The sequence below is a fragment of the Lissotriton helveticus genome, chromosome 12, assembly GCF_964261635.1.
Source record: "Lissotriton helveticus chromosome 12, aLisHel1.1, whole genome shotgun sequence".
NCBI lineage: Eukaryota > Metazoa > Chordata > Amphibia > Caudata > Salamandridae > Lissotriton > Lissotriton helveticus.
This window is the reverse complement of record NC_136073.1, coordinates 221,845,833-221,870,523: the sequence shown is the minus strand read 5'-3', so window position 1 is coordinate 221,870,523 and position 24,691 is coordinate 221,845,833. Positions and strand designations below refer to the sequence as shown.

Here is a 24,691-nt window from a genome sequence, read left to right as displayed (position 1 = left end):
CATGTATGTGTTGTGTGTGTGAGCTTGTGCGCTTTGAATCCAGCGCGAGGGCAGGGACAATTCATTGCTTATGTCTTTAATAAAGATTTTCCTTAAAGGAGAACTAGGATTAAGGCAAGTAACGTTTGCTTCACTCCATAACCTCTTACAACATGTGAAGCTCAGAATATTGCATTTTTTCTTCATATAAATATTTTATCGGGGTTTACCTGTGGAAATGTGTGCAGGTCAAACCATTGGGGCTCTGCTGTCGTTTCTTACATGTTGCAATCCCGATTTTGGCACAAACTTCTGTTTGCTTCCAGGTTGCACGCTGATGTGAAAGTATGTGGATAAATGGATTCAGGCATTGTCACACAGATATGAGTGTCATAATGTCCCTTGAAATATTAATTTGTAGCTTATGCATTTGTGACTTTAAGAAAAGTGCTTGTCTTTACGGGAGTCTAAATTAATCATAATAAACAATGAATATCTCTGCATGGATCGTCAAACACCTTATAAAGTCAAAACATCTATGTTTAATTTACGTCTATTTAAAGATACTTTTTATTTTTATTTAAATAACACCTAGAAATGCTGCAGCCTATGAACCTTTTTGAGCCCTCTCTGCTGGCAGCACAGCCCCAAAGAGAGGAAAAGATTTGTACAGCGCTAGTTGAAAAACAATATTTTTTGTTTACAGTCTGAGCCCCAATACTAGTTACAAATGTTTCTTGAATGGATTTATTTTTTGATTTTGTTTTCTGCCTGCACACAACCATTCCTTCACTCTAGGTAAAGTGCCTATACTGGGGGCAAAAGGCACACATGGACCACCATTGAATTTGAATTATGTGCTTGCCTCAGTCGTGTTTTGAAGACTGTTCTGTCAGAAAATGTCACACGGTAGTACGAGACAGAAGGAATCTAGTTTCCTCCTTTAGAGTCTCCTGCGATGTGTCAATATTTTAAAAGTGATTGGTCAGCTCTTGCCCCCTCCATACCACACTGTCAGACCTCACCGGACCTCTTCTTCAGGGAAGATATGGTGCAATTCTTGTTCCTGCCATTCCAGATAAATGTTGACTTGTATGGCATTGAAAACTCAGTTTAAGAGTCAGTTAGTCTCCCCAATCGTTTGCCCCCCTTAAAGTTGTTGTCAGACATTTAACACCAAAGTGGTCATTATGATTCGAGCTGTTCAACGCTGTTACACAATCTGCCGAGATGGTGGGTGCCAGGCAGGCATATCCTTTTCAAAGTTGAAGGAAATGCCTTTGAAAGAACTTCATAAGAAGTCTGGGTGCACTACTCTGTGAAACCCTTGTGTGTGTCATCTCTGCTTGATTTTTTGTTTACATTTATGCTCAGGCTATCTCTACTAAGGCATACACCACTGAGGTCTCTACAACAGAAGAAACTATTCATTTTGGACAGGGTAGCTCTAAAAGAAATGTAAGTTGTGAAGACACAACATCCAAGAAAGGAGCACAATCCAGTCAAGTATCCTCATTGAGTACAGTTAGCTTTTGCACCCCAAACAAATACCAAATACTTTGTAAAACAAAATTCACTTTGGCATCAACTTGGTGGACATTATCTCTGATGTCTGCAAAAAATGTATGTCTGTTGTTTCACTTGGGGACAGAATCTTCATAGTTCATGAACTTCTGAATGGGGGCAGCACAGCTGATTATTCCTTTCTCTAAATTTCAGGCTACGTCGTTTTATGATCATTCAGATTTTACATTAGCTGAGCTGGTATGTGTTGGGTTTGTATGGTACACAAACCTACCACAGACAATTCGAAGACAACCAACGATAAATGTGGCAACTTCAGATAACCGTCTTCCAGAACATGTTTTGCTATTCTCCAGATTATATGAACACATGGATTCAGTTACTGTCTCCACTGTGTGTAACAGATACCAGATTCTTCCACACCTGAGATCTAACTAAATGAGGACAATAGGAACATTGAAGTAGTGGGCCTGAAAATATATGGAACCTCTTGTGAAACCAAGAAAGGTGGAAATGCCCTGCCTTCAAGCAGAGGTATGATAGTTATGCATCGTAGAATTTTCAGTGAAAATCATAAACTTTTGAATAATTCCCCAGTGCTGGGGTGGATCCTGGACCATGTTTGTGTGTATATATATCCAACAAGAAAAAAAGGCACCAAAGCCTTATGTCAGGGTTATATTTTCAGGTTCAAAGTGGCAGCATACATTTTGTAAGATAAACCTCCTTTCTATCGCGTTTCAGCTCATTTGCGAGCCTTGATCACAGTGTGGCAGGTTACCGGGTCAAGTAACCACGTGGCTTTAAATGCTGGCTCTGATGTGCTACAGTAGTCAGAAAATACAACACCCAGCATGCATATGAAATATTTAATTTTAACACCATATTTGCGGTGAATCACTTCCAGGCTAAATGCCATCAAACATCGCAATAGCTTTTAATGTTCAAATCCAATTATGCTGGAAAAATAAGTGACTACGTGGATTTAGTGGTTTAATATATATATAGATATTACGTAGTAATCTCCACACACCTTCTACAGAGACTTCAGACCATACAGAACGCTGCAGCCAGTCTCATCCTCGGCATTCCCCGACAAACTCACATCACACCACACCTCAGGAAACTCCACTGGCTCACAGAAGAGATGCCATTTCAAGCTGCCCCACTCACACAACGCTCTACACAACCTGCCGACATTAACCACTGCCTCAACGTCCACCCTCCTCCTCCCTTTCACATTCCCATACTTCCAGCATCTACTGAAGCAGAAGTGGAGGATGCTCTTTTTCTCACATCGCAGCAAAAACCTGGAACACCCTCCCCACACACCTCCGGACCATCACCACACTACCAGAATTCCAAATAGCATTAAAAACCTGGCTGTTCGAATAAGCCTCTGGGGCCTCCAAGCGCCTGGATACCCTATTGGGTGATTAGCCGTGCTTTATAAATCATGATTGATGGATTGAAGGTGCTCTAGAAGCTAAAATGAGTGCATATTTTCTGTAAATTCACACTATCTTTCTCAACCATATGAGAATGAAGTCTGACATTCTCAGTAAAACCTACTTCCAACAGGAGCAACCTCAGTAGATTCCCTTGTGTTCTACCTCAGCCTCCCAGAATGTTCTAAAGAACAACTAGTGCGCTAACAGTCTTCCTTACGACAAAAGTATGGCACACCTGAAGTTATCTTGATTGACTCAAACTGGTACCACGTAAAGCATTTAATTTAGAAAGGACACGTTTTAAGTGAGTTCTCACATTTCTTCCTCTTCTGTTTCATTAAAACATCCTGACATGCACACTGAAACATTCACTTTCAACCCCAGAACCAGACTGCCATTTAACTTCTCGGTGATCGGCAATTGAATGTTTTAGGTCAGATCCAAAACAATACTACATCATTATTACTGCTGTCATGTAGAAGCATTCTTCAGCTCCTAAGTCCGCTGCACCCTTTCAGAGAGAAAGGAAAAGGCTTGACGAAACCTGAAGGAAAATGTCTGGTACAGTGTGAGCTCATCTTAAAAACAACTCCTCCAGAGATATCTCAGTGAAATTTGGGGTGATATGAGGTAATCAATGGGAGACTTACCAAAACATCATCAAGATTTCATGGAAATAATTAATGAAGATTCATTACACTCCAGTTAGGTGATTAGTGCTGCTGTGGACTGGACAGAACTCTCTGCCACTGAATACTGTCACAGCATATCTTTAGTGCGATCTTCTTAGCTAAGACAGTCCTTTTTAAATCTTGAGGTACAACTTAAAATAGTCAACATCCCTTTCTTGGTACAGCTCTCTTCAGGCAGCATATAGAGGAAGAAATGCTTTGTTTGAAAAATGAAGCTATCATGTTGGTCTTCAAGAGCAAAAGAAATCTTCAGACAATGTAGGCAAAAGGGACACCATTTTTCCATCAGAGTGTTCAACACCCAAATGGCCTTATCAGACACAACAGAAACAAGGCCAAACATTACAATCTAGTGGAGGTATCAAAAAAGAAAATCGACACCTCCGAAGACCTCACATTCCAGAGGAAGGAATTCTTCTGTCAATTTCAAATGATGTTTCAAACTATCTCCCTCCCACCCCCTTTAGTTATCAACTCCTGTAGGGGGAGCAGTGATGTCTCACTGTGAAGAGTGACCATCCATAACAAAAGACAAATGGGTACTGAACATTATAAAAAGGGGCAACTTCATCCGCTTCAAGACACTTCAACCGCTTCAAGACACTGCCTCCACCAGTTCCACCAAAACAAACATTGAATTTTATTTATTTTGCAGAGTTTTATGTATCGCTGGCTAGACCCGGAGTTATCAGAGCGCTTTACATGAGGATCAGCGAGTTACAGGGTTCATAGTTATATCAGTTGGATCAGAGAGTTACCGGTTACATAGTTACAACAGTTTGAATCAAAGAAATAGAGGGAGAAGGAGGGGAAGGGAAGGGAAGGGAAGGAGACACAAACGGGGAGACGAGGAAGACCATGCCAGATGACCCTCTGGGTAGGTGACGCCCAAGGGGCCAGACTACTCTATAGCTGCATAGGACGGCTCCACTGGGCATTGGCCAAGGTTGCTCAGGCTTCGCGGTAGGTATCTACATCAGCTGAATCAATGAGTTACAGGATACATAGATACATCAGTTAGAACCCAGACAATCATAGAGGAGGGAGGAGGGGGAGGGGGAGGGAAGGGGACTGAATGGGGAGACGAGGAAAACAATGTCAGATGTCAGGCTGGGTAGGTGAGGGCCAAGGGGCCAGACTCCTCTATAGCTGCATAGGGCAGCTCCACCGGGCATCGGCCAAGGTTGCTTGGGCTCCACATTAGATATCTACATCAGTTAAATCAGCGAGTTACAGGATACATAGTTACATCAGTTAGAATCCAGAGAATCACAGAGGAGGGAGGAGGGGAAGGAGATTGAACGGGGAGACGAGTTAAACAATGTCAGATGTCAGGCAGGGTAGGTGACGGCCAAGGGGCCAGACTCCTCTATAGCTACATAGGAGAGCTCCACCGGGCATCGGTCAAGGTTTCTCAGGCTCCGCAGTAGGTATCTACATCAGTTGAATCAGTGAGTTACAGGATACATAGATACATCAGTTAGAATCCAGACAATCACAGAGGAGGGAGGAGATGGAGGGAAGGGGACCGAACAGGGAGACGAAGAAAACAATGTCAGATGTCCGGCTGGGGGTAGGTGATGGCTGAGGGGTAGAACCAGTCCAAACTCCTCTATAGCTGCATAGGACAGCTCCACCGAGCATCAGTCAAGGTTGCTCAGGCTCCGCTGTAGGTATCTACATCAGTTGAAACAGGGAGTTACAGGATACATAGTTACAACAGTTAGCATCAAGAGAATCAGAGAGGAGGGGGAGGGAAGGAGACCAAACGGGGAGACGCGGAAAACAATGTCAGATGTCCGGCTGGGTAGGTGACGGCCGAGGGACCAGACTCCTCTATAGCTGCATAGGACCGCTCCACCGGGCATCCGCCATGGTTGTTCGGGCTCTGCGGTAGGTATCTACATTTGTTAATTCCGCAGGTAAGTACAAAACAGTATCCGTTTCTTCCCATGGGGCATCGTCCAAGATCGGACTCATTAGAGGACGCAAGGAGAGATCGAAGGAGGTGGAAACGGAAATGGCTACCTGGAGGAGAGTGCTGTAGAATCGTCTTGCTCGGGGGGGGGTGAGGGGGTTAGGTGCAATCACAAGGCACCAGGCACACAGGAGGCAGTTGGGACGCTGTGCAAGCCTTATGGGATCCTGCTGATACATTGCATCAAATGCTGCTAGAAAGACCATGTCTGGTAAGGTATGACCTCAACATGTGCTGTCACCGGTGGATCTTTAATGCATGTGTTGTGAGCTCTGGGGCCATACACCACCGTCCTTCTGTTCCCCTCATTGGTGTGTAGCTTTTGTTATTTTACCCTTAGGGAGAGGATTGAACTACCCTTGTTTTTCCTTCTGGGCCTCAGTCTTGTAGTTGCTCCATCCCTCTTTATTATCTACCTCGCAAGCCGTCTCTGGCCCTCGCGGAGTTATTGAAGCCTGTGATTGTCTCAACGGCCGCCATTTTGATGTCAGGCAGGTTGCTTGGGGGCTTTCTTATTCATTTTGATGCCGCTGGGTAGCCCTGGCCCTGTTGTTCCCCATGCCCTCAGTGCCAATGCTCACTCCGGTGTCTCAGCTCACCGGTTGGCTCTGGCGGTTCCAACGCTCCTCTCCGTTGATGTGCTCCGCTCTACGAGGCTCCGCCCACGGGGCACTCAGTCGTTTTTGTGAGCCGATTCCTCCCCGCTAACTCATCAAAAAATTGGCCCCTTGTCGGTGGATTGCTGCCGTTGCCGTGCTGTGGACACGATCGGTTTCTTTCCTGCAGCTTCTCTGCGGCGCTGGTGGCTGCAGGCCGCGTGCTGGCCCCCGTCCACCTCCAGCCGCACCCGTAACGCAGTGGCAGTGTGGGAAACGAGTGGCATAATGCGCGGTCATCTCCCCGGGGGTCAGCCGTCAAGTCGGGTGTGGGCCGAGTGTAGGGGGTGTTTCTAGATGGGAAAAGACAGAGGTCAGAGGCCTCCTGAGGCACTTCTTTCTGCCTTGGGAGCATTCTCAAAAGGTTCCTTCTCATCAAGAAAACAAAGTGGCATAATAAAGGTATTTCCTAGTACCCAAAAAGAGTCAAACAATCGAGTATGGTCCTATATTAGACCTGTGATTTTTCAACAGATTTATTCGCAAAGAGAAATTCAGAATGCTCTAAATTTTGCCAAAAGAAAATTCTGAAAATGCACGGCAGTTGTTGCAGCCCAACATAGAAAAAACTATTTTTTTATACCCATCTCTAGACAACTGGCTTGTAAAAACAGACTCTCAACAGAAAGCAGCACAAGATGTTCAATCCTTAGTAAACATACTGTGCAAACCTCAATCTGGCTCACTGTGCTACTGGATTCAAGCTATCCTGGCTGATGAGTGGTGAAACCCTGAAACCGGTCCTAGGATGCTTGTTTCCGGTCCAGGGAGGACCTGGCTTGGCAGTTCGGGCTGGACTGTTCCCGTGAGGCACAGGGTCAAGACTGATTTGCATATAGCCGTTTTAAACTGGGGTGGCATGGTGAGCAAAAGATTGATGGATTTAACTCCGATCTCTTGACTGGGGGTGAATGTTTTGATTTGTTCTGCATTCCGCCCATCAGTTAAGTGTTACCTTTTTAGGAGCAAAGATGGACACAAAAAACGAAAAAGTGTATCTTTTGGAGGAAAGAGCCTCATTAATGCCACATTAATGCTTCGATCTGAAAAACAGTGCCAGGTTGCTTCTCTCCTAGGATCCATGGCATATTGCATTACATAGGAGCGAATGCAAGACTATTAATGAGACCTCTTTAACAGTCTCTCAAGGATCAATAGTCTCAGGAAAGATAGTTAAGAACACAATACATCCTTAACATTACAAGAGACATAGTCACCAACTAGGTAGTACAATGCTTTGAGTCTCATGAAAGGAGAACACATTCAAAATAAAACTCTGAAACAAATCACAGTTACACATGCCTCATTGACAGGATGGGAAGCCCAGCCCACTTCAATCAACTGACAGTACAAGGTCTTTGGCCAGCCCAAAGAAAAAACTTACAATGTCAATCATCAGAGCTGAAAGTCGGTCATCTTACTCACTAGGCCTTTCTACCTTTGCTGGAATCAAACAACATCATGATTCAAACAGACAAAACCACTACCATGCATTGTGTAAACAAGCAAGGGGGAACACGATTAAGACCACTGTCTCTTCTTACTCAAACAATGTGGCATTAGGCTCCAGCCAAAGGGAACACTCCAACAGCAATACAAATCAATGGAAGCCAAAATCACAAACTGGGTTTTCTCAGCTGACATCACAAGGAAAGTCTCAAATGTGCCCTAAACAACAAAGTTGCAACAAACCTCTTTCTAGAAAGGGGATTCCCAACAATAAATGTAGTTCCCCATAAAGAAATAAAAATTGCGGGCCTTTGCAAAAAGGGCACATGAACTCAGTGTTCCTTTTGATCAAATGGTCAACACCGTTTGTCTACACTTTTCATCCAATCCCACTCATTCCTATGGTGATTGTCAAACTATGTAAATCCAAGTTCAAGATGATCGTAATAGCCCCAGATTAGCAAAGACAGTCGTGGTTCTGGACCTTCTGGATCAGACAATCATATGACATAAGAGACGTCCTTGCAGACCATAACTACTGACCAGAATTCAATGTCAGATTTAGCACTCAAGCCTGCAGTCATTAGATTTAACTGCATGGCTCCTGATGGCAGGCAGCTCAAATATCTAAATCTTCTTCATGCATGGACATATTTAAAGAAAATGTCCATCAATGAGATGCTGTTAAGCATCAAAATGGAAGAGATTCTTAATCTTGTGTCACAATAAAGGTTTTGGTCCAATTTCTTGCCAGAAAGAAGAGCTCTTCCTTACTCCTTATAGTTCCAATTCTCTTTTATAAAAGTCCACTTGGAGGCTATAATGGCATATAGAAAATTATTGCATCACGTTTAAGTCATTAAAGACTTCCTTGAAGGACTTAAAGTTGTCCCACCTGTGAATAATCCCTCTCCACCTTGGGCACTTAACCTCATACTTTCAAAATTGATAAGCTCTCTTTTTGAGTCTATTCATAGAGCAAAATTGAATTACGTTTCAGGGAAAACTGTCTCTTATTTACTGTCACTTCAGCTAGGAGAGTCAGCGGACAACAAGCATTATCAGTAATAGAACCTTTTTCTGCTTTTCATTCAAATAGGGTTGTTTTAAGAACTCATCCTTCTTTATGAAAGTGGTGCCTGCTTTCCCCATTAATTAGACCATTACCTTACCAATGTTCTTTCCTAACCTTCCTACACCAGCTAAAAGAATTCTCCATTCCCTGGACATCAGACGAGTCCTTCGTTTCTGCGTTATTATTTTAACAAAACCAGTGACATAAGACAAGCTAAACAGTTTGCTAATTATGGTCACATTAGATAAAGGTTGGCCACTTCAAGACAGTCCATGGCAAAGTGAATAGTGACTTTTATTTTATTAGGTTACCAACTGTTGAACACATTTTTGCTAGGGAAACCCAGAGCTCACTCTACAAGAGGAAAAGCAGCTGCTACCGCATGGAAAGGAAAGTCTCAGTTGCAAATATTTGTAAAGCAGCAACATGGAAATCCACACTTTCAGTAGGCGCTACTGTTTAGAAAATTGTGCCCAGGAAGAAGCCAAAGTAGGGTAGGAAACTCTTAGGAACCTTTTTAAATAAAAAGCCCTATATATATTTATAGATAGATATAGATATAGAGGTCGCCACTAGGTAGTTATAGTTAGGTCAGCTGTTCCACAGGAAAAGCTTTTTGTGTACTACTAATGATTATATACATATATATATATATATATATATATATATATATACAAATTCACTAAAACAAAACCAAAGGTTACAGGGATAATATATTTAGGTTCAGATTTTACACACATAAAACCATAGAAATTTGGGTATTTATAGTTATCTCAAGTAACTATAACTCACGCCCCACCATGCACAGTTTTCTCATCAAATGTTGCAGTGTTATTATCAATGATGTCAAAGAAGATGTCATGACGGATGTAACGTGGGGTAATTAGCATTGCAATGGCGCAAGTTATAGTTGCCTTCGGGCACCCACTATATCATTGCTGGGACCCGCCAGGGGAACCCCAATGCCCCCATGTCCCCAGCTAGCTCCTTGTCTTCATCGGCAGCTGGCATTGCTCCACCCTGCAAGGAGCAGCTAACAATTCTGCTCCCTGTAGGTGGGAGCAATATTTTCATCTACTTCCCTGCCCTGTTTAGTGGGGTCAGGAAAACAGATAAAACTCCACTTCCAGCGGGCGGGAGCATTTTTCATGCTCGCACCTGCTGGGAGAGGACTTAGTGTTTACTCTCGCTTGGCAGGAGCTTTGAAATTGCTCCTGCAAAGCAAGAGCAAACACAGGCTTCCCTGCCCGCACCAACCGCTATGTCCAGAGGGGGGACACTCTGGGACAAAGCTGGAGCCCGCCCTGGGGATGGGGTCCCTAGGGCCATTAATTTCTTTGGGGGGCACAGTGCATGGCCGGGCCCCGGCAGTTGGTGTCCCGGGGACACGTGTGTGAGTACCAGTCTGCAGAAACACCACAATCTATCTTTAATTTGCCTGCATTGAATTTAAAAAGAAGCAGAGAACGTTCTCCTTAACCAGTGGTTCAGTTGTGGTTAGTCATCAGTGGAACACCATATGCCACATATCGCCAACGTATATAGCTTCACACACCAAGTCAGTCACACAAGGAACCGTCTCGTGTGCCATATACCACCTTAAATGTGAACGAGCAACTCCCCTTGGGAACGTCTATAACTCTCACTCGATTGGTGTGAATATTACAAATGGCAAGGTGCTGTCCAAAACGTATGCCCAACTTGCATACTGCTGGCCTATATCGCAAGTGGTATCCCTCTCCATAGTGATCCTCATTGTAAGCCCAAAATGTCAACAATCATATGGCCCATACTGATTAAAATACCAGTGTGTGGTCCACGGCCATACTAAACTTTTTCTCCTCATATAGTTCAGAGTCTGAAAACAAAGGCCCAGGTGAATGTTGAACATATTCATGCATGACCCATGTGGTCTGAAATAAGACCATATTTAAACCTTACTTGGCTTTGGTGCTTGTTCAAAATGAGAGTGTTGTCTTCTTCTTTTTAAATTCATTACAAGCCAATTAAAGATGGATTGTGGGGTGTCTGCGCATTAGACAGTATGCAGAATTGTACTCACACATTGGCGAGTGGTTTAGAGACCTATGGCTCTCGGAATATGGTACAATATTTTTTCTATGAGATGCAATTGACTGATGATTGGTTCTGGATTTCTGTCTCCATTTATATACAGGTTGCTTAGCTTAGACCGATGACTTTGTCCTGCGGAGACCCCTTCATTTAAGCAGGGTGGAAATGTCAACTCCCGCCCTCCCCTTCTCATTTCCCAGATTCGTTGTAATCACCTGCAGGTTGCTCCACAGCGTCCTTATATGCATATTTGAACATTCTGTACAGAACCATGGGCATTTTACAGTGTCTTATTTATATGATATATATAGTTGTTCACCATTTAGAGTACTGCGTCGTTTGCACTTTTCTTCACAGTCTTAATGACCACTGTGTATGAACTGTGACTATATACTAGTGACAGTAACCTCTATCAGTCCTGTGTTTTCTTTTTAATTTCAAGTAATAAGATATTACTAGGAAAGTATGATATGACATTGATTGATCGAGACCCCAAAATTTGTTAAGAGGTAGCCCACAGTTTGAATGAGTCACACGGGATACTGCGCATACTGTCATGGAATAGCCATGTGATGAACTTCATGATTAAGACTTGCTGGCTTACAACCAGAAGCACAACAGCGTATCGTGAACCTGCCATTTTCTGGCACTACCCTTTTTGGTTTCCACACTGATGAAGAAATGTAGTAAATGTAGAACGAGATAGAGGCCTTCTAGGCTTTAGTTATGGGAAAGAAACAAGAATAGAGGAAGCATTATAGGTCTTACAATCACCAATACATCCATCTAAGGGCTCAAATGCTTCAGTGTACACATCAGCACACACAGCAGCAAAACCTATATCAACATAAGAGGTCTTTAAGAGACATATGAGGCCAGCGACTATCAGCCGCTGCAGGAAACCCTCCTACAAGAGGGAAACAGTGACTTTTTCCTTCCTACATTCCATACACAAGTCCGGTAGGAAGAAGTATCATGAAGCATCTGCAAGAGTTACAGAATATCACAGAAGACAGATGGATATTGAATATTGTGGAACATAGCTGTTCTCTGATGTTCATGTCATCTCATCCAGCCACTTCTGCAAAGGAACTTGCCCATTCTCAACTGAAAAAACGTAAACATCACCCTTCTAGAGAGAGAAGCTGTAGAAGCACCGCCATCTTTCCAAAAAGGAAGGGAAATGTATTCCTGTTACTTTCTGGTTTACAAAAAAGGGGCCAAAACAAGAATTCAAGAACTATTGCAGATTTGAAAATGGTCAACAAATATATTAGGAGGGGAAAATTCCACACGTTCACTCTTCGCCAAATCTGTTCTCAACTCACACAAGGGATCTTCAGGGCATATATGCTCATACTCCAATAGAAGCATCGAAAGTGCCTGAGGTTTAATGTTGGAAATCATTATTACTAATTAAAAAGTCCTTCCATTCGGCCTCAAGTCCACGCCAAGGACATTCTCAAAATGCAAGGCAGTACTCTTATCTCATTTCCAGACAACACTAGACATTTGAAACAAGCTGTGACTGCGAGCCAAACATACGAAGTCTACTTCGAAGTCATTTCAGTCCATTACCACTTAGCAGTGCTGGATACGCAGATGGCAAAAGAGTATCCTTCTGAGGAGTGACTGTTAGCTATAGTTTCATTGTTGAAATCTTCTGAAGGCACCCCAAGTAACAGGATATCCTGCATTTTTTCAGTACCTTATGATTATATATATCAGTGAGGCCCCTTCAGTGTCTTGATGATCACAGTTGCCAGTAGTAATCAAATTAACTCTTACTCCAGCTGCAATCTATTCACTTCCATTGTAGTATAAGGCAGAACATCTTGTAAAAGAAGTTCCAGTTTATCAAGGCATTTCCACTCGGATAATTGTAACATACACCTCCCTGTTTGGATAGGAAGCTCATATGGATGATCTACGAGTACAAAGCACATGGTTTCACAAAATGTTTGCCCCATATCAACATGAGAGCAGTCCACCTGTTTCTTCTAGCAATAAAGACCAACTGTTTGTTCAAATGGACAATGTATCAGTCCTGCATTACCTGAACAAAAAGAGAGGGACCAGATCCAGACTATTCTTTCTTGAAGAACAAATGATTTAGAGACGGCTCTTTGCCAGAGACCTGTAAATCTCAGTGGTTCACCTCCCAGGTGTTCAGAATTTGGAAGCAGACTCGCTCAGAAGATTTATTCAAGAAAACCACTAATGGTTTATAAACAGCGATGTGCTTCACTTCATCTTCGATGCACAGGGGTATCCACAACTAAATCGGTTCACTGATGTGCAGAAAAAGGAAATGCCGAGACTTCACTTCTAGATACTGCCAACCAAGGGGAATGTTCTTTTGATAAACTGGTGAGGGAATTTTCTGTTTGCATTTCCACCAATATCCCTGTTTTCATCACCATTCATCAAACTGACCTACTCTGGAATAAGAATGATACTCATGGCGCCAGAGTGGCCACGCCAGTTACGATTTAACAGTGTTCATCTGTCAGAGATAAATATGAAACTTTCTTGCAGAATGGATCTCCTCCACATGTTTGGTGGCCAAATTCTGCTCCCTGTACCCACCTTTCCCCCTCCAAGTTTACCATCTTTGAATTTGGCAGCCTGGTTCCTAGACTCATTCAGTACTACCTTGTCTCCTTTATTTAGCCAGATCAGACCTTCAGTTCTCTTTAATGGTAAATGATGCTTTTATTGCAGTGTTCAGAAAAACTTATTCACATACCTCTTTTGACAGGGTCCCTGTGGCGGAAGACTCCCTTCAAGGCATTGAAAACTGTTCCCACCAGTTAGAAGACCTCCTGAGAGATCAGTCTGGTTATTTAGAAACAAATGGATCCTCCTTTCGAACCTATTCATAGGCCCTTCTTCAAGTGCACTTTGTGCAAGGCTGGATGCTGTCTTATTAGTGGTAGTCGCATCTGAACGCAGGGTTAGCAAAATTCAGGCGTTTTACCTCATATGACGTACACAGTCTTGCACAGGGCAAGGTCATATGAGACTTCCATGTTTTCTTCCCAATGTGGATCCTGATTTTCAGTTAAATCAGACTATTTCTCCTTCTTCTTTTTTTCAGAATTCATCCACTCCTTCTGAAAGGCCTATGCACACTATGGATGTTAGGCAGTTTCTTAAAAGTTTTGTCTTGATAAAATGAAAGACATCCACACGTCTGTCATGTTTGAACTGTTAGAAGAGGCTTAATCACCTCAAAGCAGTCGGTTTCAAGATGGATTATTTCTTCTATTCTCTTTGTATCAGAAAGCAAAGACGTCCTTGGCAGATAAGCCTAAGGCTCATTCTACCAAGGGTAAAGCCACAAATACTAATTTGTTAAGGCATATACCTATAACAGAGCTTTGTATGGTGGCAACTTAGTACCCGGCCAATACAGAGCAGATGCCCAAATTAGTCAAAGTTTTTTGTGGAATCCTTTTGCTTATATATATATATATATATATATATATATATATATATATATATATATATATATATATATATATATATATATATATATATATATATTTTTTCTCACAAATGCCCCAGCTTTGAGAGGTCACACGCACTGTTCCACCATCCTGCTATTCAAAGCAGCCTGCCTTCCAGCTTTTGTTTTATTATATGTGCCAACGCGTTTCGCGGCTACACGCCGCTTCTTCCTGGGCTTGCAACATCAAAACGCTGAACGCACACCTGTAGAATTTTGCTTTTTATTGACATGCTCGCATAGGTGGGCGTTTGCTTACAAGTTCCGTTTCAGGTGCATGATGGACTTTATAGTCCTGTAGTTGTGAGTTCAGCGTCTAGAAGAAAGTTTTTAGCAAAATGTTAATTCCTTATAGTAAGGTTCAAAGCTTTTCAGCATGCCAATTATCGCTCCTTGAGCAGTGCACTTGAGTATTCACGAACAGTTCGCAAGCTGGGGCATTTGTGAGAAAATATATATATATATATATATATATATATATATATAACTCGCAACAAAACACCAGCGCGAAGCACTCGCCGACGGGTGCTTTCTAAATGCGGGGGTGTGCCCGCACAATCAATTTCTCATAAATCTCCTTTTATCTCCACGTTCCCATGAAAAAAGGAAAGCACTCCCGGGGATCGTTTCTGTTATTTAATCACAGAAAATAGCACAACCACAAAACAGATGCGTTTCGGTACAGAACCTTTGTCGATGGATATATATATATATATATATATATATATATATATATATATATATATATATATCCCTTCACCACCTGATGTGTAATAGGCTTGCTATTCTATTCATTGCTTATGATTATCAAGGGAGACTTCCCCCGAGGAGAAAGAAAAGTTGGATATTTGTACTCCTTGCTCTTTTTCAAGGAAATTTCAATTGAAACCATAAGAAGCCCTCATTCCTCCGCAATGGTAGAATAGATCAAAGAATAAACAGCTTGCAGGATCCAAAGTCTCCATGCAAAAGAACTGGACCAACGGTCATTCACAAGGCAAGATGGGAGATTGTTAGCATGTACCCACTCAAAGGAGCAATGACGTTTTCCAGCTTAATCAGGTTGCTGCCTATTTAGCTACATTTTCCTCTTTTTCTATTTAGCGACCTGTCATTTGTCTAAATTTGAATTGGCTCCAATTTAAAGACAATTAAACAAAATATATCTAATTTTGCCTTCAATGGACTGTCAAAAATGTTTTCTTTTAAAAAGAAAAGATTGGCTTTTTTAGAGGTTTATATTTTTAAATTTAAAAGTGCTCCAGGATCCCACCCTCGGGAAGGACTATTCAGTGCTTATGATTTCAATTGGGATTCACCTAAAGAAGAACCAGGATTAGAGGTAAGCCACCTTTACTTCCATTAAAATCTACTTTCTTCAGTGTAGAAGTCTCTGAGGTCATTGTATTATTCCAATTAAAAAACTGAAGAAGCTTCCAAGTTCATACAACTGTTAATTGTGGCTCCATCTGTGTGTGGTTTGAGCAGCTACAACCAATGATGATTTTCGCTTTGTGAGACGCTTTCTGAGATGTATACATAGCCAGAGAATATACAGATTTTATGACTTAATTGAAAGGTTCTAGGATGAAAACAATTGAATTACAAGTAATTTTTCCATCTCAATTATGCATGTAAATTCACATTATCCTATGCCCGACTAAATGTTAAATAGGCATTTTCACGGCTGATAACCTCTTTGTTTGTTACACAAATACCAAACACATTCAAATTGCATGCTATACCGAGAACCCCATGGTCTTGATTGTCCTCACTTTAGAAGATTAATTCACCCGATTGCAAAGATGGGGCATTTTTTGCTTTCTGTAAAATAGAATGAGAGTCTCTTGAATGTGGACTGTACCACTGTGTATGACAGATGTTATAAGTTTTTGGAATCACTTCATATTTACCCTTTTTCCCTGATACAATAATATTTTAGCATGATTTGTATTTTAATCTCCAGCCATTAGACACTTGGGTTTTCCTCTCATTCCAGGTTATTTTTTGTTGGATCCCGTGAAGGTCACCTACCCACTCTCCTGTCCATGATCAACCCCAGACTAATGACCCCTGTGCCATCTCTCATTTTTACGGTAAGCATCCGAATATAATTTTTATTCTTTTAATATTTTCCTGTTGAGTTGCAAAGGTTCTGCATCATAGGCTATGTATGGAGTCATTTCTTAGAAATCAAAATTTTTATTTTCCTAGAGCATGTGGGGATCTTTGACCAGTTTTATAACATATTAAGAATAGCACTAAATGATGAGCATCCAGTATTTTCTAACTACAGATACTAATATAGAAGAATATATTAAGCAACATTTCCCAAAACTGGAAATGCTTTCTTTTCCATTTCAGAATGAAACCACACAGCAGCATAATTACTAAAATTCTTTCTACTTGAAAAGGACAACAAATGGCTAAAAAAATAGGGAAAACAGCCACATTGATAGCTTACACAGAGAAGCCTGAAACCGGCACTGCCCTAATTAGTCAATAGCTTCCATATACCAGTATACCTGGTACTGGCAACTGCCATTTCCTGTATAGGGTCAGTTTAAAAAAAGAAAATAAACTTGTGTGAGAATGAGATGTCATATGCCTCAAAGGAAAACTGGAAAATATTAGCTGCAAGGAGGTGCAAAAAGAAAGTGATAGAGCAACCAGAATAGGGACCTCTTCCACTGTAACCCATTGCTCAACACCCAAGGTCTCTTATATAGGGAGATCAGGAGAAAGAATGAAGCACAACACAACACTCGGACCACTCCCAATCAATGTTAAACACCTGTATAGTGGCGACTGTTCATGAGCAAGAATTGATACAGTGTCAGGTGTGACATCCAAGAGTAGGAGGCATTTCACCTCATGAAAGCCAGTGAAATAGATCCACATGCTGGTGTCTGTTCATTCGATGTCACACCGTTCATGGTCATACTACTCAGCATGACACTACTCAGTATCATACCACTCAGCACTGACACCACTCAGTATCACACCACTCAGCATCACACCACTCAGCATTGACAGAGACACAACTTCAGCATTGATACCAATAGATTCAATTTGAGAAGATTTGTACCGTTTTCATATTCCCCATGGCTTCTCCTGAGTGTCTTCAACTGCCTAAAATGGTGATTATCCAGTATTGGGGTATCTTTCATAGATTCACATGCCTGAATCATTCCCCGTCGCCGAGGCGGGAGTCCCACGGTAATTATATATACAAAATCAGTGCCTTAGAATAATCTGTAGTAGGCTGACAAGACTATAGGCCCCAAAAGGCCCAAAACTTAGCAGCCTATCTACCTCATTATATGAAAAGAACTGAAAGTAGTTCCAACCAATCCGCTGTCAGCACCCTCTAGAACCTTCCCAGCAGAGGCAGTTCTCCTCAGATTTTCACCGCATGTCAGATATAGCTTGAATCGGAATCAGTCGACTCGGTTTGTGACATCTGTTTTGCCTGTACCTAGATGTGTTACACCTTGGCATACAGCTCCAGCTTCTGCCCCAGTACATGTAAGCCTGTGAGTTCCTCTGCCTGTACAGCTTCCATAGATCTCTCGATCTGACTCCAGTCACCCAATGTTGGTTGAGCCTTCTTCCACAAAAAGAAGAAAGAGAACTCCAGCTCCTTCTTTGAGAGAGGCTTACCGAGATACGACCTCAATCACACACTCTACCTTATTCCCCCCTATGTCTTTCTTGTTATATAGAGTTTTGCCTTTTGATAATAACACCACGTTCCATAGGTCATTATGAAGCGGGGTCACTATGTTCAATATGTCATTAGAAACACAACAGACTTCAGTGTCTGTCATAGTGCAGCATGGGGTACAAGCAAGACTACTCCTATGACTGGTTCCTGGTTTTGCAAGTTAGCAGAAGGGGATTTCTTGGCTTTAGAATAAATACTGTTGTTCAAGCATGTTCTGCTGTTTCTGTTGTCCGATCCTACACCCGATTTGCTGATTAGTCTCACCTGTAAAGAACAGGCATGCTTTAACTCTTGAGACTTTTCTGCCTCCTCAAAAAGAGGAAAATACTAGGCGTAATTGAGAGAAATGTTTGTGGAACATTAGAGACAGCCTAAAAAGAAGACAGTACTACTGCGTTATTAAGCTGCTATGACAGATCACTATCAATGTAGGAATCAATGCAGAGTGTTACTGAGGACCTTCCTAAAGAGTGCAAATAGACCTTCATGGTGGGCCTACTGGTCCCCAACCATGTGTAAAGGACTCCTTGGATTCTGCAGACCTTTCAGTATATGAACATTATCATGATCTTCCTGGATTAATTTGATAACTCGAATGATGCACCTGATTCTGAACTTTTCTTCAACTGGCGCAGTTTTATTTGGTCCTCACATGGATGAGAAAATGCAAAGAATGAATAACAAGGCTGAGACACTGAAACCAGTAGACCTTATATGTCAAAATATGTCTGAGGCATGTGAGCTGAAGATCACATGCCTTGCAGACTCCTGCCATTTAGTGTTGGGTCCGAATGTTCCTCTGAGCCACGGGAAATATCCACGTACAGACTCATCCGGTGTGTAATTTATGCTTGTCCCCCGAGCACAAAGAGCAAGACTGTGACACATGCTGATCCTTCAGATCAAAGAAAACTCTCTGTGATCGTCGGGCTCAACGTCGAGAGATGCAGCGGCAGCGGTTGGATGTCCCACCGGACCCCTGCAGTGAAGATTGCAAACAATCAGCGGCATGGGAAGAGCTGGCATCAGCTGCGTCTGACTCCGAGTCAGACTTACAGATCAACCTTGAGGGAAATGATTTTCCGCAGGTACAAGGGGATGTGAGTACCGAAGACACCTTCTCCCCACTCCCACTATCTCTAACAAATCTAAGGCTTCGGCACCATCTCTGCCTCAAGGCCAAGGTCGGCACCGAGAAGAGGTTTCTCACATTCTGCCTCATGGCTCCGCACCGAAACGCCTTCTGGCTCAGGACCGAGTCAGCAAAATCCCACTTCCGAGCCGAAACCTTCAAGATCTAAATCTAAGATGAGTTCCGAACCGAAACCTTTGGAACCGAAACCCAAGAAACAACCCTTGGAGTCGAAACTCTCCGCACCAAAAGGGCATTCCGGCTTGGCTCCGAAAGTTTCGGTGCCGAAAAGCAAAGACTTGCCTACTACACAACCGGATCCAAACATAGATACTGTACCTCCTAAATTGGTTCAGAAACAGAAAAAACAGTATAGTCACCTTGACACAGGGCATATCCATGCTAAACCACCATCCAAGCACAAGCTTTCTAATGATGACAGCCCATGCAAAATTCCTTTGAAGAAAAAAAGTGTAGGCACTAGGCCTTTCCATAGACTTCCATCTCCTCCTCCTTCCTCTCCACCACAGCTTGATCCATTACATATTACACCTAGTCAGTCTCCTCCACCTCCGTTTGAGGCAGTTGACACGGACAATGATGATGCACAATTACCAGATCCTTGGACGTACTGCACAACTGATCTTCCACAGGATACAGACCCAGATCTTTATCCTGCCAGGCCATCTTCACCTGATGACAATCTGTCATACTAACAGCTTATAGCTAGAGCAGCAGAATACCATTGGGTGGAGCTACATAAAGAGTCTTTAGAGGAAGGTTTTCTCTTTGACACTCTAGGATCACATAAATCCAGGCAGACGCTGCCTATGCTCAAGGGTATGTTAAGGCACACAGACGATATTTTTAAAGATCCTGTCCGTGCCACAATCCTTACTCCTAGAGTAGATAAAAAATATAAATATTTCCCCACATATCCTATTTTTTGTTAAGGGCCAGTTACTACTTGACTCTTTAGTGGTATCAAATGCTAGAAAGAGGGCTAACTTTCAAGCATCTAGGGATGCTCCTCCCCCAGATAAAGAATCGAAGCTTATCTATGCTTCGGGCAAATGTGTAGTTGCACAAGCAGCTAATCAATGGTGTATTGCTAATATGCGGGCTTACTAGCAAGATACAATAGAGCCCAGTGGGACAAAATGGAAAAATTACTTAGTTCCTCCCAGAGGAGCATATGGTAAAGGCTAAGGATTTAGTCCAAGAAGGCAAACTAATTTCTAATGCCTCTTATCAGATGTGCTCTAGATGCAGCTGACACCGCAGCTAGAGAGGTAAATACTAGCATCTTACTAAGACGATATGCATGTATATGGATATCAGGATTCAAACCTGAAGTCCAGCAATCCATCCTGAATATACCTTTTGATAAAAAAACATCTTTTTGGCCCTGAAGTCGATCTAGCGCTTGTAAAAATGAAAAAGGACACTGATGTAGCAAAATCAATGGGAACGCTTCAATCTCCCTCAAATAGAGGTTCCTTTAGGCGCTCTTTTTAAAGGGGATGGTCCAAGACCACAGGCACTGACCAGAACACTTCCTCCTACAAACGCAGTTCCCAGTCATCTTTTACAAGAGGATTTTTCAGTAGAGGTTATAGGGGAAATAGTCCAAGGGGCAGAAGTATAAACACCACACCTCGCACTTCCCCTTCCTCAAGTAAACAGTGACTTCCCAATACTTCCCTCCCACTATTTCACACCTTTCGGAGGAAGACCTCAAGACTTTCTCCCCATTTGGAAATCAATAACAACCAACAAATGGGTGCATAGAGTTATCCAACATGGTTATTACCTGGTGCTTATCAACAAGCCTCCAAACATTCCTCCTCGATCTCACAAAACGTCACCAGACCACCAGTACTTTTTACAACAAAAAGTGCAATCTTTATTACTCAAAGGGACTATAGAACCAATCTCACTTCACTACCAAGGGTTAGGGGTTTATTCCCTTTACTTTCTGACTCCCAAAAAGGATGGCTCCATGAGACTTATTCTAGATCTCAGAGAGGTAAACAAATACATATTGTCAGAGCACTTTCACATGGTAACTCTTCAACAAGTACTACCCCTCTTGCAGCAGGGCGACTTTGTCTATTTTAGGTCTAAAAAGATGCCTACTTTCGTATTCCAATTCATCCCGCTCCTCGCAAATACCTCAGATTTATGATAGCAGGCAAACATTACTAGTTCAAGGTACTTCCATTTGACGTCACCACAGCCCCCAGAGTGTTCACCAAATGTCTTGCAGTAGTAGCTGCCCATCTCAGAAGACGATGTATACATGTCTTCCCTTACCTGGATGACTGGTTTATCAAAGCGGGCACTTACCAGAACTGTAAACTACACATTCAGACAACAGTACACCTACTTCATTAGTTGGGTTTCACAATAAATGCACACAAATCTTCCTGTGTCCCGCACAAGTGCAATCTTATCTGGGAGCTTCCCTCAACACTCTCAAAGCTCTAGCCACTCCCAATGTAGCCAGGATTCACAATATTCAAGCCACAATATTACAATTTCAACGCAAAGAACCATTACCGGCCAGAGTCTTCATGCAGATGCTGGGAACGATGGCATCCTGCATTCCAGTCGTACCTCATGCAAGGCTTCACATGCGTCCACTGCAAGAATGTCTAGCACGTCAGTGGAATCAATCACATTGTCTATTAACGGATCTAGTGTTGGTAGACAGCCGCACCCATAACTCTCTGCAGTGGTGGAACCGTCAAAACTGAGCAAAAGGGCGGCCCTTCATAGACCCGATTCCACAGACTACACTGCCGGCAGACGCATCGAACATGTTGTTTGCCCATCTTCAGCATTACACAGTACAGGGGCTGTGGTCACACAATCACAAACGTCTCCACATTCACTATCTGGAACTTGTAGCAGTGTTCCTAGCACTCTAAGCTTTTCTCACCCAACTTGTAGGCAAGACTGTCTTAGTTTGCACGGAAAACATCACAGCTATGTACTACCTACAGAAACAGGGAGGAACACACTCTCTCCAGCTGTCGCGCCTTGCACAAATCACTTGGAATTGGGCGATTCACCACAAAATCTATCTCCTAGCAAAACACCTTCCAGGAATAGACAATCAGATTGCAGACCTGTTCAGCAGACACAGGCAGCAAGTACACGAGTGGGAACTTCATCCCTAAGTTCTTCTTCCCTACTTTCAAAAATGGGGATTTCCACGGATAGATCTATTTGCGACTGTACTCAACGCAAAATGCCCAAACTTCGCATCCAAGTTCCCACACTGAGCATCCAACGGCAATGCTCTATGGATGAATTGGTCAGGGATATTTGCTTACGCTTTTCCGCCTCTCCCACTATTTCCATTACTGGTTCGGAAGCTCAGACAAACGTCCCTTACACTGATCTTAGTAGCCCCCCACATTGGCTTGTCAACCTTGGTACACCACCCTGTTAGAACTCTCGGTTGTTCCACATCAAAAGCTACATCTCACACCCTGTCTCCTCACTCAGAGTCATGGAGAAATCAGGCATCCAAATCCTAGAGAACTCAACCTAGCGATTTGGCTCCTGAAGTCATAGGGGCCGATTACGATGGTGGGAAGTCCGCCACCGCTGGGCCGGCGGTGAGGACCGCCGGCGTGGCGGACTTCCCACCATCACCCTTAAAATTCCCACTGCCAAATTAGGAATGTGGTGGGAAGGAGAGAGGTACCTTGGCGGACGGAAAGACCGTCCGCCGTGGTCCCGCAAGACGGGCCTTTTCCGCCCGCCTTGCAGGACCAGGTGCAATGGGGCTATGGCATTATGATGCCTGTCTTTTGCGGAGGAGTTCCCGCCGCAATAAGACAGGTGGAAAATACCTTCGGGGGCCTGTTGCGGACCCCCAGGGGGGTGGGGTGCTGCATGTAAGGGGGTACCTATGGTACCCCCCAACATTTGCATGTACAAGGTGGCAGGCACCGCGCGGTGTCTGCCACGTTGTACATGCATATGCAAAACATGTATTTCTACAATGTGGCGGGCGCTGCCACCCGCCACAATGTAAACATACAGGACGCGCCCACCAGTGTGGCGGGTGCATCCTAATTCGTTTTCCGGGACCGCCGCACCTGTGACAGGCGGTCCCTTTTCCAGCAGCGCACCCGCCCGCCATCGTAATCGGCCCCTTAGAGTTTGGTTATTTATAACTACCACCAGACTGTATGAATATTCTCAAAGATGCTAGAAAGCCCACTACTACTGGGTGACTGCACACATTGACGTCACAGGTACCGAGTCTCGCCTCCTCCTCGGTACCGGTCACATCAATGTGTGCAGTCACCCAGTGGACAGGTGATCAGTTGACACGTGTGCCATAAGGAGGTGGTTGCAGGTATAAGGAATATTCACAACCACCCAGTTTGGAGTTAATCTCGGATGAAGTGAAAACTGATATCCATGGTAGTCCTGATGAAGTTGTGCAAACTGTTGGCAGCGAAACATGTCGGCTCTTTGGAATTGAAAATGGTCTGATGTAAACCATTTTTTTAAATTGGGGACGCTTACAGCACTGAATAAAGTTATGTCAAGCCAGTAAGCAGTACCTCATTGTAAACGTTGGGAATCGTATCTCTATTCTCACAGGGTCCAGTGGGCACTTTAGTGACACTTTGCACTGACATTGCATTTATATTTGTTTTTTCCTTCATTGTCAGAGAATTTCATGATGGAACACACACTTTTTCTTTACGGGGAGAAAGCAACCGATGATGAGAAGTGGGTGTGCTACTGAGTACCAACCAGCATGCCCCCCTTGGTGTTACGACCGTGGGGTGCTTTCTCTCCTTTCTCACATTTTTTTCCTGTAATTGGTTGGGAGTCTTTCCTATGGTGTATTGACATTTCTTGTTATAAACAGAACACATGGACACTTGGATTATCGACAGTGAGTCGCTCCTGTGAGGGAGTGTCTGAAAAATGTTAAAGACTCCTCTAGGGTCTTGAATGTAATGGATGGTGTTCATTTTAAGTCAGGCCCTTTGCTGTTGATAGTCTATTGTAACAACAACAATATCAATCCACTTGATGCTTCTGTACAGAACATCCTTTGTTTAATGTTGCATTTACAGCAATGTGGATTAGCTGAAACATCCATTTGTTTACATCTAGCAACTGTAGCTGCATACTTGCAAAATAGACGACGCTTATTTCTATTCAGAGTACCAGTGATTAACGCCTTCATGGAAGGATTAAAAAGGGTGATACCACCGAGGATTCCCCCTGCTTCAGAGTGGAACTTGAACATAGCCCCTACAAGGCTAATGGGTCCACCTTTTAAACCTATGTACAAATGTAATTTACCATTCCTATCATGGAAAGTTGCTTTCCTCATAGCGATAACCTCACTAAGGAGAATTGGTGAACTTCAGGCATTAACTATACAAGAGCCTTTCTTTCAA

General features: G+C 43.0%; 1 protein-coding gene across 1 annotated transcript in view; it reads left to right on the top strand.

Moving 5' to 3' along the window:
* Window positions 1–24,691, top strand: part of SLC7A5 (solute carrier family 7 member 5) — a 138,393-nt gene that overhangs the window by 67,571 nt on the left and 46,131 nt on the right. Inside the window, exon 7 of the mRNA XM_078669945.1 lies at window positions 16,388–16,484. Within this exon, the coding sequence (XP_078526071.1) occupies window positions 16,388–16,484 (97 nt within the window). The remainder of the gene's footprint in view (window positions 1–16,387; window positions 16,485–24,691) is intronic.